Source organism: Chiroxiphia lanceolata, chromosome 26 (genome assembly GCF_009829145.1).
Source record: "Chiroxiphia lanceolata isolate bChiLan1 chromosome 26, bChiLan1.pri, whole genome shotgun sequence".
NCBI classification, from domain to species: Eukaryota; Metazoa; Chordata; class Aves; order Passeriformes; family Pipridae; genus Chiroxiphia; species Chiroxiphia lanceolata.
In genome coordinates, this window is record NC_045662.1 from 3,798,666 (window position 1) to 3,815,098 (window position 16,433).

At 53.0% G+C, this 16,433-nt stretch overlaps 1 protein-coding gene across 1 annotated transcript; it reads left to right on the plus strand.

Moving 5' to 3' along the window:
* The first annotated feature begins 1,249 nt into the window (after positions 1-1,249).
* CAVIN1 (caveolae associated protein 1) lies at positions 1,250-16,306 on the plus strand. Its single transcript, XM_032711118.1, has 2 exons — positions 1,250-1,940; positions 14,274-16,306. The coding sequence occupies exons 1-2, from the start codon at positions 1,521-1,523 to the stop codon at positions 14,937-14,939; spliced, it is 1,086 nt and encodes a 361-aa protein (XP_032567009.1). The 5' UTR covers positions 1,250-1,520; the 3' UTR covers positions 14,940-16,306.
* The last annotated feature ends 127 nt before the right edge of the window (positions 16,307-16,433 follow it).

Here is a 16,433-nt window from a genome sequence, read left to right on the forward strand (position 1 = left end):
AGTCACAGGGCAGGGAAAGTGCTGACTGCCATAAGCATTCATGGTGAACAATGTCCCTCTGTGGGATGCCCTGGGTTTCCCAGCCTGTGTGTCAGGATGGGTCATTTGTCCCAGGCTGCCTTGGGCATTCCTGGTATTTGCCAGCTGATCTGGGAGGAGCCTGGGGCTCTTGGGCATTCCTGGTATTTGCCAGCTGGTGGCAAAGGGCAAGGGCGGCCTTGGCCCCTCGAGAGGCAGGAGGTTCGGAGGATGAATTACTGTTGTCAAGGCTACAGGATGAGGGAAACTGCCACCTTCCCAGTGTGCCCACAGCCCTTTCCAGTGAGCCTCCAGCCCAGCAGCAGAGTGCAAGCCAGTGGAGGCTCTATGGAACCACTATACATGGGAGCTGGGTTCCCTCTGGTTGAGCCTACTCCAGGGACAGTGAAGGATTTGTCCCAGAGTCACTCCCAGAATCTGAATTTTCCTTCTCCGCATTCTTGGCATGTTCCTGCTGGGTTGTTGCACAGCCTGGGGTGGCACCTACCATGTGTCTCCCTGTTCTGAATCAGTTAGGGTTTTTACCACTAAAGCCACAAGTAACCCACTGTATTTGGGCTTTGCTTTCAAGCACAGCTTTGCATGGCGTGCGCTGCAAGAGGTCCCACATTTAAAGTCCAGTGACTGTATCTGTCAATGGCTCGAGGACTGCAGAGCTGAGAGAGTTCCTCTGAGGAGAATGCCCAGCTGCCTCCCTTCTGGACTGCATTATCCTTCTCCTGTGTTAAACCTGTGTGGAGACATGGTGCACTTTGCACACACTGTGTACACCCATCGTACATTCACAGTTGGGGGGGTATTGTTATGATCCAGATGTTTTTGTGCCAGAACTACTGAATCCAAATTGTAGCATTTCTTTAAAATATTGAAAATCATGCTTTCATAGTCCTGGGGAAAAAAACCCCAAGCCTTACTATTGGCAACAGGTCTGCATTTTCCAGCTGAACTTCAGCGCATGCAGTTGTTTAAATCAGCCTTCAATGCACACAGCTGTGCCCAGATGGGGCTGCTCGCTTCCCACTCTTCCCAGCAGCTTCCCGAGCCATTTACTTGAGGATTTTGTTTTTTCCTCTTGTTAGTTACAGCGCCTTTAGACTGAGGGGCGGCAGCAGTTCCAGAGCTTTGCATTCCTGGCTGAGCTGTGCCTGTGTTTGCATGCAGAGCCATCGCCTCCCCTCCAACTATTTTAATCATTTCAAAAGGGTGGGTCAGCAGGCATTTGGCAGCGGCTTCTTTTCTATAGCTGAGGTGGAGTCAGCCAATGACCTGCAAGCCTGGAAAATTTTGCAGGGCAGTTCCACTGGACGGCTGTGCGGAGCTGTGCCATTTGAATTTCAGCACAGACACTCACTCACTGCGCTCCCCATTCCTGGCGCGTCTCCCAGCGCGGAGTTTAGCTGAGGCTCGGGCTCAGTTTTCCCTGCTCTCTCCCTGCAGTGACAGCTTCTCCGGGCTCCGTGAGCCAGGACTCCCGAGCGACCATGGAGGACACCACCTTGCAAATCATCGAGCCACCCACTGTCTCCGAGACCTCGGAGGAGCAGGCGCCCGAGGAGCCCATCAAATCAGACCAGATCAACGGCGTGATGGTGCTGACCCTGCTGGACAAGATCATTGGAGCGGTGGATCAGATCCAGCTGACCCAAACACAGCTGGAGGAGAGACAGCAAGAGATGGATAGCGCAGTGACCAGCATCCAGGGAGAGCTGACCAAGCTGACCAAGGCCCACACCACCACCAGCAACACCGTCAACAAGATGCTGGAGAAGGTGCGCAAGGTGAGCGTCAACGTGAAGACGGTGCGGCAGAACCTGGAGAAGCAAGCCGGGCAGATCAAGAAGCTGGAGGCCAATGAAGCGGAGCTCCTGAAACGCAGGAACTTCAAAGTCATGATCTACCAGGTAAGGAACTGTTTCACAACGTCTTTGCATCCTGTTAGCGGCTGTTTTCTTTGCTGAGGGTCCTGTCATGCTGCATGGCCGGTCCAGTCCTCTCCCAAACTCCCTGCACTGTCTGGCAGTCCAGGCTGAGGCGGGTCCCCCCGTAGCTTTCTCATTTGTGGTTTAACATTTTCTGTGTGTCCTAAGACAAAGCTTGACAGAGTTGTCCCACTTAACAAGAATTTTAATGCAGATAGGAAGCAAGGCCCTAAGCACTCGCTGCAATGGGCCAGAAGGATCAAAATAACCCGATTTTACTGCTTAGCTCAACAAAGTACAAGTGTGTTCTGGGATCTGGAAGGGGGTTTTGTAAATCCATCTGCAACGTCTCTTCTACCAAGAGACACCATGTGCATGGCTACGTGGAGAGCGATAGCGTTTCAGATTTGTGACATGCATCTGATAACAAGTGACAGTAACCCTGGCTCAGGGTTAATCCCACCCGCCAGGGCAGATAGAGCTGTCAGAGAAAATCCAGACCGGTCCCCTGAGCTCGGAAGCACTCAGGGTGGACTTTGCCATGGGTTTGTACAATTCCCACCTTCTTCCTGCTGCATCCTGCAAGCCTTGATCCTTCTCGTTGTCTGGTTTCAGTAACAGCTTTGGTTTGCTTGATGTTCTCCCCCCCATGCTAAGCGTTGGAGTTTTCCTTTTATATTAAACAAGGAGAGAGAGAGGAGCACGGTTCTGTCAGGTTTCCTGCCTGCAGTTAGTTTTCCGTGTCAGAGCAAACTCTTCTATTGGGCCACAGGAGAAAAGTGAGTGAAACAGTTAATGATTCAGTTGGAAGCCTCTGAGTTAATAATAGCCAGCGCCAGGGACAAATAGAGAAGCATCGAATGCTGATCATGGGAAGAGAGAGAGAAAAAAAGCAAAATAAAAGGGAGAATGGTCCTTGCAATGGGGTTTGAGGGAGAGCAGCTCATGACAGACTCAGTGACTGGAGATATACAGGGCTTGTGGGACTCCCTGGTTCAGAGCTTGAGCATTTGTAGTTTTATTGTGGCTGAAAGGCTGAAATACTCAAGCCTGTTTAGATCATATGGGAAACCTGACCAGTTATAGACAGATATACATGTATGTATTTATTACAAGCTCTTTGTATCAATCTATCTATGGAAAAATAAGATAGAACTTTAAATGTACTGCAGAAGCAAAACCATTGCAAAATGAGAGGAGGGAAGGGAATTGTTTAACATTCCGTGTGGGTTATGGAGATAGGTGGGAAGTTAGCAGAGTTCAAGGTCCTTGGGAAGCATTGCGAACATCGACAGGTTGGCTTTTGGTGAACTGCTTGTGTTGGTTTACACTGGCTTATGGATATTGAGCAGAGTTTCTCTTTGAATATGAAAAAACAATCCTGCTTCTGAGGGCTCAGGGCCTGCCCTTGCTGCTGTGCTGAGGACAGAGCAGCCTTGGAGCGGGTCGGTTGGCAAGGGACTGCGGCAGGGACTTGGTAATCATGGAGATTGTAGTGAAAAAAGTTATTTGTAATTTGGAACAACTTCCCAGAATGGAATGTAGCGTGATTCGAATGTGAGGTCGCAGAGCACGAGTAAGGAATTCTCCAGGTTTGCTCCATGTGAAATGGAGCCGTTTGTGCCCTCGTGAACATCCCGGCACTTCTGCAGGAGCAGACTCGGCCCCAGCGGGAAAGGACCCGGCACTGGGATCCACCCTGGGAGGTTAAATGAGGAATTCACTGTGCTTTCCTAATGGCGTCTATGGCTAAAAACAAATAATTACAACATAATTCTCTTCTAATTCAGTGTTTCACTTCTCAGACCCCCCACTCACCCATCAAAGTGACTGTTGGGTACGTTACTGGTCATGTAATTAATTCTGCGGTGCTGAGCACATTATTGCTCCTCTCTGACTCAGGGAAAGCTGCTGCGCCACGCTGGGAGTGACTCCTATGTGTTTTCCATTGCTGTAGCTAAAAGTGCAAGGACTTATTAGCCTTTTCTTTTGGAGAAGAAGAGAGAAAGTCATTTTAAGAGAAGTAAAATATTCCAGAATCCCAGTGGTGGCTGTTTTCAGGCAACAGAGCTGAGCAGAGCAGGAGTCGTGCTCTGTAGGAATTCGATATCGCACAGTTCTGTGGTCAAAGAGATAAAGGAGGTAAAGATAAATTAGTTCTTTGCTGGTTAATGATGTTTGACTATTCTCTCAGCACTATGTCCTGAAGCTCCAGCAGTTGTGGAGGGACTATTTCAGGAGTGCAAATCAGACCTTTTGCACCCTGGGAGGGGAGGTCAGACTGCCTGTGAGAGCTGTGCTTTCCTCGTTGTAGATTAGGAGGAAATTGAAGTAAAATTTTATTCAGGGAAAGCCTGACCTGTGGGATGATCCTGAGCATAACTGTCAGGGTAGTTTCAGACTTTGGGGGAGAAAATGCTGAGCTGGAAATCAGTCCCATGTCCTGGCTAAGCTGAGGTGTTGAGCAGAATGTTTATGGGTGTCACTCGCAGTCTTGTCCGTGTGCACATTTTCTCACTTGCTCACCCTCTCAGGAACACTTCCAGCTGATTTTGCCAGAAGCTGGTCTGATTTCTACCGAGTTGAAAGAGTTTTTGTATCGACTTAATGTAGGGAATTAGATCGATTCTTGAGAATAAAATTTGAAAAAAACAACCCCCCTCCAAATTGCCCCATCTTTCTGTTTTGAAAACTTGCAGACCCAAAGCAAGTGGCCGAGCTTTGATGGTCCACTGTGTATGCAGACATTCAGTGCAGAACATGCCTTCCTAAAAAGTCTGATAGTGAGTGTCTGCACTGCTCAGCAGCCCCTGGGAACAGAGCTCAGAGCTCCTCAGAGCTTCCTTTGTGCCTCTGGCCCGGGTTCCCATCTTTCAGAGAAACCAGGACGCCAACAAATTTGGTGAGAATGGCTGCTAATAAAAACAAATTGAAGTGACTTCATCCCAAATCTCCTGTTTTTAGGATCCTGAATCTGAGTCTGGTTACTGCAGTTCATGGTTAAATAATGGATGTCCTGTGCAGCTACTGCCCTGAAACCAGACTTAGGGCTGCGTTCAGTCTGAGAGCGGCACGTGGCAGCTTACGTAAGCCCAGCATTTTCCTCCAAACAGTTTTTGACAATCAAACTTATTCCTGTGAATGTCAGAGGCTGACTTTCTTACAGCTGGGCAAACCCTTGCAGCACTCAGTGTATACATGGAGTATTGAATTTCTAAAGTGTGCCGGTCCTTTATTTTGAGCCTTGTGTGGGCGCCGAGCTCTGGTTGCTCTGGCTCAGGATGTGCAGTGTTTTTTGTTGGGAAGAGCAGCCTTTGTCCGAGGGGTGCTCCCCACACTGTCTGATTTGGGGGCTCCTGTGGGGCTCCTTTGTGCCTCAGAGGGCTCTGACAGCCGCTCTGAGCTGTGTGAGATGTGGATTTCCATGGGAAGGGCCAGGCAGTCAGGAGAGCAGGGTGGGACCCACATCCCAGCCGTGCAGTGTGTGGGGTGGGTATGGCTGGGCGAGGGAATATAAATAGCCCAGCCTGGCTTTGTGCTCTGCGTGGGCCTTATACGGATGGGAGCAGCAACACTGCACATTTTGGGCAGGGGAGATGGATTTCAAACCCACACATTAATGTGACAGGTTAGGAGGTCAGGCCTGAATTGCCTCATTTTTGGGACTGTGCTCCTCAAAAGAGAGTGTGGGAAAGGACACGGGCTCAAGGGGCTTAGGAGGAGTAGAGGGCAGGAAGCCCAGGGTGTACAAACCCACTGCCCAGGGCTGCAGCCTTTTTCCACTGCCTAAACAGAAGAGCAGCTGCCCCGAGCTATGGTTTTGTTTGAAAGTAATCATTCAGAAACAAAACCAGGGTGAGAGCCAGCAAGGCCTGCAGGCCTGAGGGGCAGCCTGGGTCAGTGACGTGCCTGGGGTTCAGTGGAGCTTGCCCAGCTACCAGTGTTACAGAGTAAATAGGAACTTGCAGAACAATTTGGATGACAGCACTGGGATAGGCACGGGCACCAGGCACCCACAGGGCACTTTTCCTGCAAGAGCAGCTGGCTCTGTGTGCTCGAGAGTTCTCTGTGCTGGAACGTCTGTCCCTCTTCCCAGTGGGGCACTGCAGGGATTTGCATTGCAGCAGCCAGTGGGTTTTGTAATTATTTTCTGATAATACTTTAAAATAAAAAGCTGGTTTCACTTTGCTGTGAATCCAATCCAAAGCAGCTCCTTTCAGTGCAGGTTCCCCCTCCATTGCAGGAGCACCACGTGAACATCCTGATGTGCCAAAAATCCTGCATATTCTCTGCATATTACTGAGTTATTAGAGTCTCAAGATAATAATTCACAGGAGCCTTAAAAGAAGTCAGGATGTTAATACCTCCGACTTCCAGGATTTTTCTTAGTGCAGATTACCAGTCTTTCTACCAAAAGACAACTCTAGAGCATGGATTTCTCTGTTGCAGCCTGGTATCAACTGCATTAATATTTCCTTGCTCAGCTATTATTTATAAGCAGTTGGTGCCAGGCCTGTTTGCTTTGCTGAAATCCTTTCACCATTACAGACTGAGCTGTGCAGCCATGAATTGTCTTGGAGCAAAGGGCCAGAGGCTGCCCAGCCATTGGGATGGGGTTAGATTGGATGAGTAGTGGCTCATGAAAACAAATCCCAAGGTAATATACCTCCTGATCACATATTCCTCCCTCAGGCCTCTCTTGTGCACAGCCTGGAAAGCACAGCAATGACTCATAAACTATTCAGCAACAGGCTTAGCCCTCTTTTAGCCTGTTTGGGATTGTCCTCTCTATTCTGCAGGATCTCCTACAACTTACAGAGCACCTGAAGAATCATGGGTCCACTGTCTAGCTGCAAGATAAGACAAAGACCAGAAACAAAATGCTCAGTGTCCGTGAGGGAAAATCAAATATTTAGAATAAAAAGTCTCAGGATGTTTAGTCTTCAGCTTTATGTGAGGATGCAAATGTCAGTGTCTGCAAATCATCTGTAATGAAAACCCATCTTTGCTGCTTTGCTGTTCAGAAGCAGCTCTGGAGTCATCAATCAGCTCAGACAGGTTTATCCGGGAGGAGCAGATCTGAGAGCAAAGCCAGTGGTACAAATAGACTGATAATGGCATCAAAACTTTTCAATGCTGTCAGAGGAGGAAAAAAAAGAGTCTTTTCACTTTCAATCTATTTACTTCTCTATTTCCTACAGCCCTGCCTCTCTTCTGACTCACTGTAGGCAAAAGCATTTTTCCAAGCACAGCCTCCTCCTCTCCCTGCCATCCCTGCCTTCCTTTGCACCAGCTCTGGTGCCAGTACCAGGCTGCTGCTTCTCACAGCTGATGAAGCAGATCCAGATTTTCGGGCATGTCTTCCAGGACACAGAGTAACCGGACACGCCTGATAGAAAGAAGTGCCAGGCAGATTGCACAACACCTGGAATTACGGAGGATGGGAGGACTCTGCTAGTCAGGGAGATGCCACTTGAGAATGCACTACCTATTCCTCTAACATTTACCCAATCCCAACCTGGTTTGCTTCCCCCCCCCCATATTTTGGATATTTCCCTTTCTCTCAGTAGTATTCCTTGGTGACTTAGTGCAGGACTCAGAAGCCTCCTCTCTAAGGCTCGAGGTTTCTCTTTTCATGAACCTCTTGGCACTGCTGGAGACAAAATCTGTCCAACCCTTGGAACCCAGAGTCAAGGCCATGCCTGACTGCTGTGTCACTGGGTATGGACGTCTGGGAGTTGCTGGGAATTGTCCAGCGCTGGTTTAGGGTAAGGTCAGTACGTGACAAAACCAGCCTGTGGAGTTGCAACCGGCTGTTTTGATCTCCACAGCCTCTGCACTTGAATTAGTAAACACAGTAAACACCATCTTTTTTTTCATGATCTTATACATACAAGCAAACTCTGCATTCAGCTATGCCACAGCAATGGGAGACGTCCCCAACAGCCAACACTGAATCCCTGTGACTGTGAACAGTCTGGCTCTGTGGCAGCGTTTAGTGTGAACGTGCCTGAACCCACAGAAGGGATCCTATATCTCCTGGGACCTGCTATGAAGCAGAGATGGACACTCCTCCTTCTCAAAGATCTTTGCTGACTGTGTTTTCTGTCAAATTTTGTTTCCTGGCTTCTCCTTTTACTAAAACGTACCCCTGTGCCTTTTCTCTCTGCCTGTTCTCATGCTAACCCGGATCACTGTTGGCGTGTTCAGATTCCCGTCGGGAGCAGGTAAGTGTTTCCATTGTGCTTCCTTTCCCCGGCCATTGAAACACAGTTTTCCTCGTCTTAGCCCGAGAAGATCCCGCGCGTGTGCCTTGAGCCTTCGCCAGGGACTGCCCTCTGAGCCCTCCCCGCGCAGCGCCAGGCCCAGGGCAGCAGAAGACACACCAGGAGGCGGCAGTTTAGGGCCTCGGCAGCGGCACCCCCCGAAGATCTCTCTGAACCTCTTCCGAAGCTCTGGGAGCTGCTGATTCTGAGCCTCTGCCTCTTGCCTGCTCGGGGCTGCCCCGGGCCCTCAGACCTACCGGGCTGATCCTGCTGCTGGCAGGACGCCTCCTGTGACTAATGCGCTTGCTGCATGCGCTGCCCTGGTTGGCGTGGGTGTGAGGAGCTGGGATTTTCCCTCCGGCATTGCGCTCCCTCTTCCATCTGGGAGGGAGGAGCTGCTCTGTGGCTTGCATGAAGGGCGAGTGGCCAGAGGCAGTTGGCTCTGCTGGCGTCTGCTGTGACTGGGCAAATCCCACCTGTTCTCAGAGGCGCTGGAAACACAGCCCTGGAACACCCACCTCCTCAGGCTTCTTGTGAGCGTTAGTTTGTGTTTGTGAAATGGTTTGAAGTTGTTTTAGATAGGTAAAAGTCAGGCAGAGAGCACAAACTGTGATGTAAACTCCTGGTGCCTCGGGTAGGCCCTGCAGCACCTCTCGTGTCTGTCCAGCCACAGCCCCTGGCACTGCTGGCTCCAAGCTGGGCCCTGCACACACTGGAGTGGTGAATTTAAGTGCTACTCATTTAACACTTATCTCATTCCACAGGGGCCACGGTGCCCTGTTGCCTTCCTGTCATTGTGCAGCTACTGGAGAAAATGTCCCAAGCTCCAGCTGCCCTTTGGGGGTCATCCAGTGCTGTCCAGTGGGAACGGCTGCCTGGGTGGACAGGAGTATTCCAGGAGCCAGGTGATGGTGAACCCAGCCCAGGAGTCAGGGTCTCTGGGGGAAGCTGCCAGGGAAACTTCTCCTTTTCAAGGAGAATGACAAGACTCAAAAAAGGGATTTTTTTTTTGTGATCTAGCAGGAGACTCTGATAGCAATTTTAGCCTCCACAGGAAAAGTCTGTTCCACCAAGGCACTGGAGAGGAAAGCATAGCCCCTTCTATGCAGGGCATCTGGACACCCCTGAGCTCTGCTAGGCTCTGGGTACTTCTCAGGCTTGCTGCTCTTACTCAGGAATAGCTGAATCCTCCTTCCCATGACACTGCTGGAAGGTCAGCACAGAACAGCCTCCTCTGAGGCCTGGCAGAGCAGAGCAGTTATCATGGCAACGGGAGAGCAGAACGTGCTCTCCTCTGGCAGGGCTCGACCTGACCTGGAGGGTTCTTTGCTGCCCAAGCTTCTGATCCTCCCCCAGCCTCCCCCAGGCCAGGGCCAGGCTGGGCAGAGAGAGGGCTGGGGCACAGGAGGGGCTGTGGGCCCCAGCTCACCCAGTGTCGGGATCAGCCTGATTTGGTCACAGTGGAGCCCGGGAATGTGAGCTGGTCATGTTCTGCACGTTATGGCTGCAAATGTCAACCAAACTCACTGTTTGTGCTGTTGCAATTGTGTAAAAATAACGGAGTGAAATGAACTGCAGATGTGATTTGCATGTGCATGTGAGATGAGAACCTTCCATTAAACCTTCCAACCAGAGACTGGAGTGGCTGGGAGTGCTGGGACTCTGTTTTTCACATGCTGACAGTAAGACCCTCTACAAGAGCAATCCAGGAGCCCTTCTCTTATTTTGGGAGTGTTCTCCAGATTTATTGGTGGCTCTGCAGCGCTAGAGGAGCCCTTTGAGGCTGGGAATGCAGCTCAGCTCTGTGTCTGCTTGGCCTTTTATACACCAGGGGAAGTGTTTACATGTGTTGTAGCAACCAGGCTGGTGTCCATGGCCGTGGGCTGTGGGTGACTCACTGCCAGGGAACTCGAAAACAATGTCAGATAAAAGCCCACTCAGGGGAGCCGGGAAGAGGCTGCAATGGGTCCAAGAGCTCTGAACTGTTTGAAGTAGAGGGACTCAGAGCAGCCCAGCACCCATCGGCTGGCAGCCAGCTGCCCTTGGGGCTGGCTGTGGGCACTGGGGGCCCTCCAGGTGCCCACAAAGTCTGCAGATAGACAGGCTGCCAGTCCCATCAGCTCTGCCAATGGCAGGGAGCTTCCTGAAGCACACCACTTCCCAGGAGGTCTGTGCTGCAGGGGCAACACACACTCCCTGTCCCCTGTCCCCATCCTGCTGCTGGGTGCAGCTCTGTGCCGTGGACAGAGTGGGACCAGAGTTTGCTGCTGCTGCTACCAAAATCTTCTGAGAAATGTTGTTTACTCATTGTCCTTGTGCCAGCTGGATCTGAGCTATCTGAGAGGACAGAACTAGTTTGCCTCTGCTGATCGGGAGCCAGGCTTTGAACACCCCAACAGGCAGGGATGCCAAGACTCAGGCTTTTGGACTCGCCCACTTCAGGGTCAGTGTTTTCCCAGTAAAAATAGAGTGGTTGGAATGCCTGGTGTTAAAAATGTGGCTCATCTGGATGAGTCATGAGCAAAATGAAGTGCAGAGAGCGTAGTGCCTTGCCCAGAGCGGAGCAGGGATTTGTGCAGCAGCCATCCATAAACCCGGGACAGTTCTTGATTGTTCCAGACAGGTCCCATTGTCCTCCACAGCTGTGTCTGCAGGCACATCCTGCCCACACTGGGCAGCTCTGCTTCTCTGCAGGAGAAACCTCCCAGGCCAGGAGGAGGAGACCCTGCCTGAATGCAGGGGGGATATGTGGTACATGCAAGGGATGCTCAGCAAAAGGTTCTCATCCCCATTAAGACATGCCAAAGCTGTGGTTGTTCTCACACCAGCTGTGCTGTGCCCAGGCCTGCAGAAATGGTCCCTGGATACAGCCGGGCACAGAGCCTGGGGAGTTACCCGTGGCACACAGTGCTGAAAATCCTCCAGCTGTCCCCCAGCTGGTTCTCTGCTGCTTGGGTCAGCAACCAGAGTGAGGAAGAGTCAGAGGGGAAAATGCACGAATTATATCAGACTTAGGAGAGAGAGAAGCACCATCTGAGAGCCCTGTGTGGGCTGCCCTGGCACCCAGCCCTGCGGGAGAGGGGCTGGGAGCTGGACCTGAAGGGTTTCCCAAGCACAGCTGGAGAAAAGCTCTTGGAAACAGTCCCGCACAAGAAGGCTGGGAAGGCTGGGATCTTTATGTATGAGAAGAGCTGTGGTCCCTCTGTGCTTCTGGGCCCGAGCCATGAGGTGCCTCCTGACAGAGGCAGAGCAGAGGCTCAGGTCTGTGGGTGCCACTGGGCTGGGGCTGGGCTGTGGGGACGGAGCAGGGCCGGCAGAAGGGCAGGTGAAGTGCCTGAGTGCAGCCTGTGGGATCTCAGAGCTGGGCAGCTGCTGCTCTCTGGGTGAAACACAGAATTAGGAAGAGCTGCAGGCACCCCGACAGGGGTTGCTCCCACTGTCCCACATACTGGGAGCTGCTGCTGGCCACGTCCTCACGGCTGTGAGAGAAGAGCTGCAGGATGCTGCCGAGGCTGGATGGGAGCATTCCTGGCACAGCCCATCTCACCACATCAGAAAATTCAGTCGGGAGCTGGATTTGCTGGTGTGACAGGAGGAAAGGTGGCTATTTATGTGGAAGATGCGGAATTTTTTCTTTCTGCAGACACATGTTCTGGAGCTCACAAGGGGCTGATAGGATCAGAATTTTCAGGATATGGCCCATTTCCAGGGACAGCTGTGCCAGGCAAGAGGGGGATGCCTTTGTTCTGGCTTATTGTGTTGCCTCAGAGGGAAGGAAATGGCTGGAGTTCCTGATGTTCTGCTGGTGGGGCAGGGTCCCTGGGAGTCTCTGGGATTGCTCCAGCAGGTGTTGTTGTGAACAGGCTCCCTGCCTTCCCAGTGATGTGGGTTTGTTCTGGACTGACCTCACCCTCTGGAGAGCATGTCTATTGTTTTCTGCTGAAGTGGCTCATCAAATGAAGAAAACACATGTTCGTCACTTCACCTTATATCTCCATAAAGTGTTTGGGACCTGAGCTGTGATCCAGAGGGTGAAGAGATTTGCCCAGAACAGTTCTCTGCCCTGAACAAAACCCAGAGCCTGCAAAACCCACAAAAAAACACAGTTCCAGCAGGCTCTGTGTTTTCACCATGGACACTGTGGCCTGCGCCACCCTCACCGAGCCCAGTGCTCACAAAGGTTTCCCCAGATGCCTTTGTGCTTCCAGAAAGGAACAGCACCCTCCTGTGCTTGGAGAAAAATGAGAAAGCAGATGAAAGCATCTGGATGTCACCCAGGTGAAGCTGTGCTAGAGTCACGTATTCAATGAGTTGTGTTGGTTTTCCAGGGATGCAAGGGAAGGCAGGGCTGGGGACAGTGCAGTGGGCCAGGCCCAGTACTTGTGTCTGCAGGGGGATTATCCCCTCCTGCCTCCATCCAGGGGCTCAGGCCGGAGCCACAGCATGGCAGTGACTTTAGTCAGCTGAGGCAGTGGCATCGTGGTGACCTTGGTCAGCCAGGGCAGTGGCGTGGCAGTGACCTTGGTCAGCAGAGGAGCAGCGGGGGCGGTGGGAGAGCACTCAGGGCACGGATGTGTGAACGTGCCGTCCCTTCCAGCACTGCAGGAACCGGGATGTCCTGTCCTGCAGCAGTGCCAGGGATGCTCCTCCTTGGGCTGGGCCTGGCAGAATGACCATTCCCAGTGTCCTGGTTCTTGGTATCTGTGCAGTTCGTTCATGCGTGGCCACAGTGGCACGGTAGCAGCGGCGGCTGCTGTGCCACTGTGACATGAAGAGCACAGGAGGTGCCACAGCAAAGTCACCCTCCTGTGGCTCAGGGCAGCTCCCCAGGCTGGGGGCAGGCGAGTCACGGCCGGTGTTCCAGTGTTTGCCACACACTTCGAGCACTTGGGTTATGCCAGGGCCTATTCCTTGATTTCCCTGGGCCCTGCTCCCACCAGTGCTGTGGATCCCCGTCCTTGCTCCGTTCCTCTTCTGCCTGCCCCAGGGCAGGAAATGGCGCCCGGCCATCCTGCTGCCCAGGCTCTTCTCCAAGCCTCAGCCCAGCAGCTCCATGTGCTGTGTGCCCATTCCACACACTGCCCTTCGGCTGCTGCTGAATTTTCTGGCAGCTCCCACCTGTCCCACCCAGCTCCATAGATCAAAACCTCTCGGGCAATAAATTTCTGAGCGTGGGCTGCAGCCCCGCTGCTGTGACGCTCCGTGCAGTGATGGGCTATTTCCAGCCTGTCCTGGGATGGGAGAGGTGATTCACTGCAGCAGGGATGCATGCTATGTGCTGCTTAGATGAAAACCAATCCTGCTCCAGACCTGTGCCCCTCTCCCAGGCACATGCTTGTCCTCTGCCACTGGGATCAGAAACTTGGCTGGCCTGGGCACGTGGAGAAGCTGAATGAATCCAGCCCTGTCCCGAGCAGAGCAGTGTAACCTGGCAGACCGGGTCAGGGCCACTGTCTCCACCATCTCCAGATATGGGCTTGGGCAAATTCCTTAACTTACTTCCCAGAGGAGAAGTGGGAAGAATAGGGTGGCCTGCTGCATCCCAAGAGATGTCCCAGCCCCACACCTGGATTCTGCAGGCATTGGGAAAGTCTGAGTGCAGACTGGGATCAGCCAGGCCAGCGTGTGCGTACCAGCAGTGTGGCCAGGATCCCAGCTCCAGCCATGCCTCTGCTTGAGGGGCTGTGATGGCCAGGTCCTGGGATAAAGATGAAACTGGAGGGGACGGGACTGTGACAGGGCACAGCAGGACAGAGAAAGACTCCAGTTTCAGTGCTGGGCTGCCTTTCCCGTGCTGCTGGAGTCATGGATGGGTTTGGAACCAGCCCAGAGTGTGCAGAGCTGATGCCTGAGCACAAACACAGGAGAGCCCTAAGCACATCCTCATTACAATAACTTAGCAGGTGCACTAAGGGAGGGTGAGCCCAGGCCTGAGGCACTGGGTTTGTTTAGCCAGGTGGAGGCCAAGCGGCCCTGTGGGAGGGAGGCAGGGCTGGCTCCAAGGCTGTGGGGTGCGTGTGTCTCACTGGCTTGGCTCTGTGTCTTGCAGGATGAAGTGAAGCTCCCGTCTAAACTGAGCATCAGTAAGTCTCTAAAGGAGGGTGAAAAGCTAGAGAAGGAAGGCGAAGGTGAGGAGGCACCTGTGGGTGAGGACCATGCAGAGGAGGACCACATCCAGCTCTCGTCAGATGAGGAGGTAGAGATTGAGGAGATTATTGAAGAGTCACGGGCAGAGCGCATCAAAAGGAGCGGCATGAAAAGGGTGGATGACTTTAAGAAGGCATTCTCAAAGGAGAAGATGGAGAAGACTAAGCTAAAGACCAAGGAAAACCTGGAGAAGACCCGCCACAACTTGGAGAAGACCCGCCATAACCTGGAGAAGAGGATGAACAAACTGGGCACCAAGATTGTGACTAATGAAAGAAGAGAGAAGATGAAGACCTCTCGGGACAAGCTGAGGAAGTCTTTCACCCCCGACCACACCATTTATGCCAGATCTAAGACAGCTGTCTACAAAGTGCCACCCTTCACTTTCCATGTCAAGAAAATAAGAGAGGGTGAGGTGGAGGTGAAAGCCACCGAGCTTGTGGAGGTTGGTGGAGAGGAGGGAGAAAACTCAGATCTGATGCGAGGGGAGAGCCCCGAGATGCACACGCTGCTGGAGATCACGGAGGAGACCGACGCGGTACTGGTGGACAAGAGCGACAGCGAGTAGGACAGGCTGCAGCATGGAAGGGTTGTGGACGACAACTGAATACGTTATCACTCACATTTTGAGCTCTCCCTGCCCTGGAGCCCCAGGGAAGTGTACACGATGCATCCTTCCTACCCTGCAGAGCCGATGCTGATCCCCTACCTGCTTGGACAAGGTGTATTTTATATTTTAGTTTTAGCACACAAACATTAGGAACACAGGATTGTTTTTCTTACACTGTTAAGTCACCCTCGGAGACCATTCCTGCTGCAGCCTTCTCACCCCACACCTGAAGATGGACTTTGAGTGACAGGACCCTGGCCCAGCTGGAGAATGCTGAACCCAAGATAATGACTGTACAGCTGGAAAGCTCAAGTCCTCCATAAGCAAAACCTGGTGTCATGAAAGCTTCCTGCAAGCAGCCCACCAACTCATGGACCCCCGTGCCAGCTGTGTGTCTGCCTTGCAGGCAGGAAGAACCCCAACACCCACACTGGCCGCTCCTTCAGGGAGCAGAGGAACTGGGATGCAGCCAGAGCACGGGAGGGAAGAGCTGAGCTAGTCCTGTTGATGGGCAGAGCACGGTGGGGCAGTGGGTGCTGCTCCTCTCTGTGCTCCCAAGCACCGGGTGACCCAGCAGCACCTGGGATGGCTTCCAAGGAAGCCGCCCTGCAGCTGGGGCTGCCCTGGGTGCCCACAGGGCATCACACAGCCAGGCCCTCTGCTGCTCCCTGCTGTGCTGAGGCTGCTGCTGCTCAGCCCTGCGCTGCGGCAGGAGGAGTGTGGGCTGCAGGCTCCCCTGCCCGGGTTACAGATCCAGCTGCCAGGGGCCCAGGGACTGGGTGAGTCCTCACCAGGGCAGGGAGCAGCACAGAGGTGGGGTGCTGGATCTGCTCCCTCCACACCCACAGCAGAGGGGGCAGCGGGCAGGAGGTCCATGCTCACTGCTCAAGGAGGGGGAACACACAGGGAGCGATGCCAGAGCAGTCACCACTGCCTGCAAGTTGTTTCCAGAGGGAAATGTGATGTGCTGCTGCCATGTGAGGCTCTTGACCATCAGAGAGTGGCCTTGACGCCTGTCCAGCACCAGACCTTGAGCATTTCTGAGTGTCTGCTCTCTCCAGGGGTCCCGGCACAGCTCGGGCTCATGCCCAAGTCCTTCGCTTTCCTCCCTGTTTCCTGCTTTCTGCAGCTTTGCTCCGTGCCCTGAGCGAGGGCAGCACACGGTGGCTCCAGGGCCCTCCTGGCTCGGCCCCCTTGGCTCTCACATACACAGCCCCCACCCCACCTTCCCCATCCTGCTCCCCCCGGCACGAGGCAGCTGCTGCTCACATAACCCAGTATATAAACTTGCTTTTCCTGTAAGAATTACTTTCCTTCATATTGTCCAGTGCACCCAGCCTGTCCTGGCCCAAGGGCCCTGCCACAGCCGCCCTTCCCAGAGCAGGCATGAGGCCGGTCCAGTGTGCCAGCTGCAGGCAGCCGTGGGACACCAGAGGCTCCCAGTGTGGGGGG

What these genes read in the sequence shown, in the direction of transcription:
- CAVIN1 (XM_032711118.1), top strand. Translation starts at nt 1,521, where the DNA reads ATGGAGGACACCACCTTGCAAATCATCGAGCCACCCACTGTCTCCGAG. An exon ending in TCAAAGTCATGATCTACCAG is followed by an intron (nt 1,941 to 14,273) that starts GTAAGGAACTGT and finishes TGTGTCTTGCAG; the next exon opens with GATGAAGTGAAGCTCCCGTC.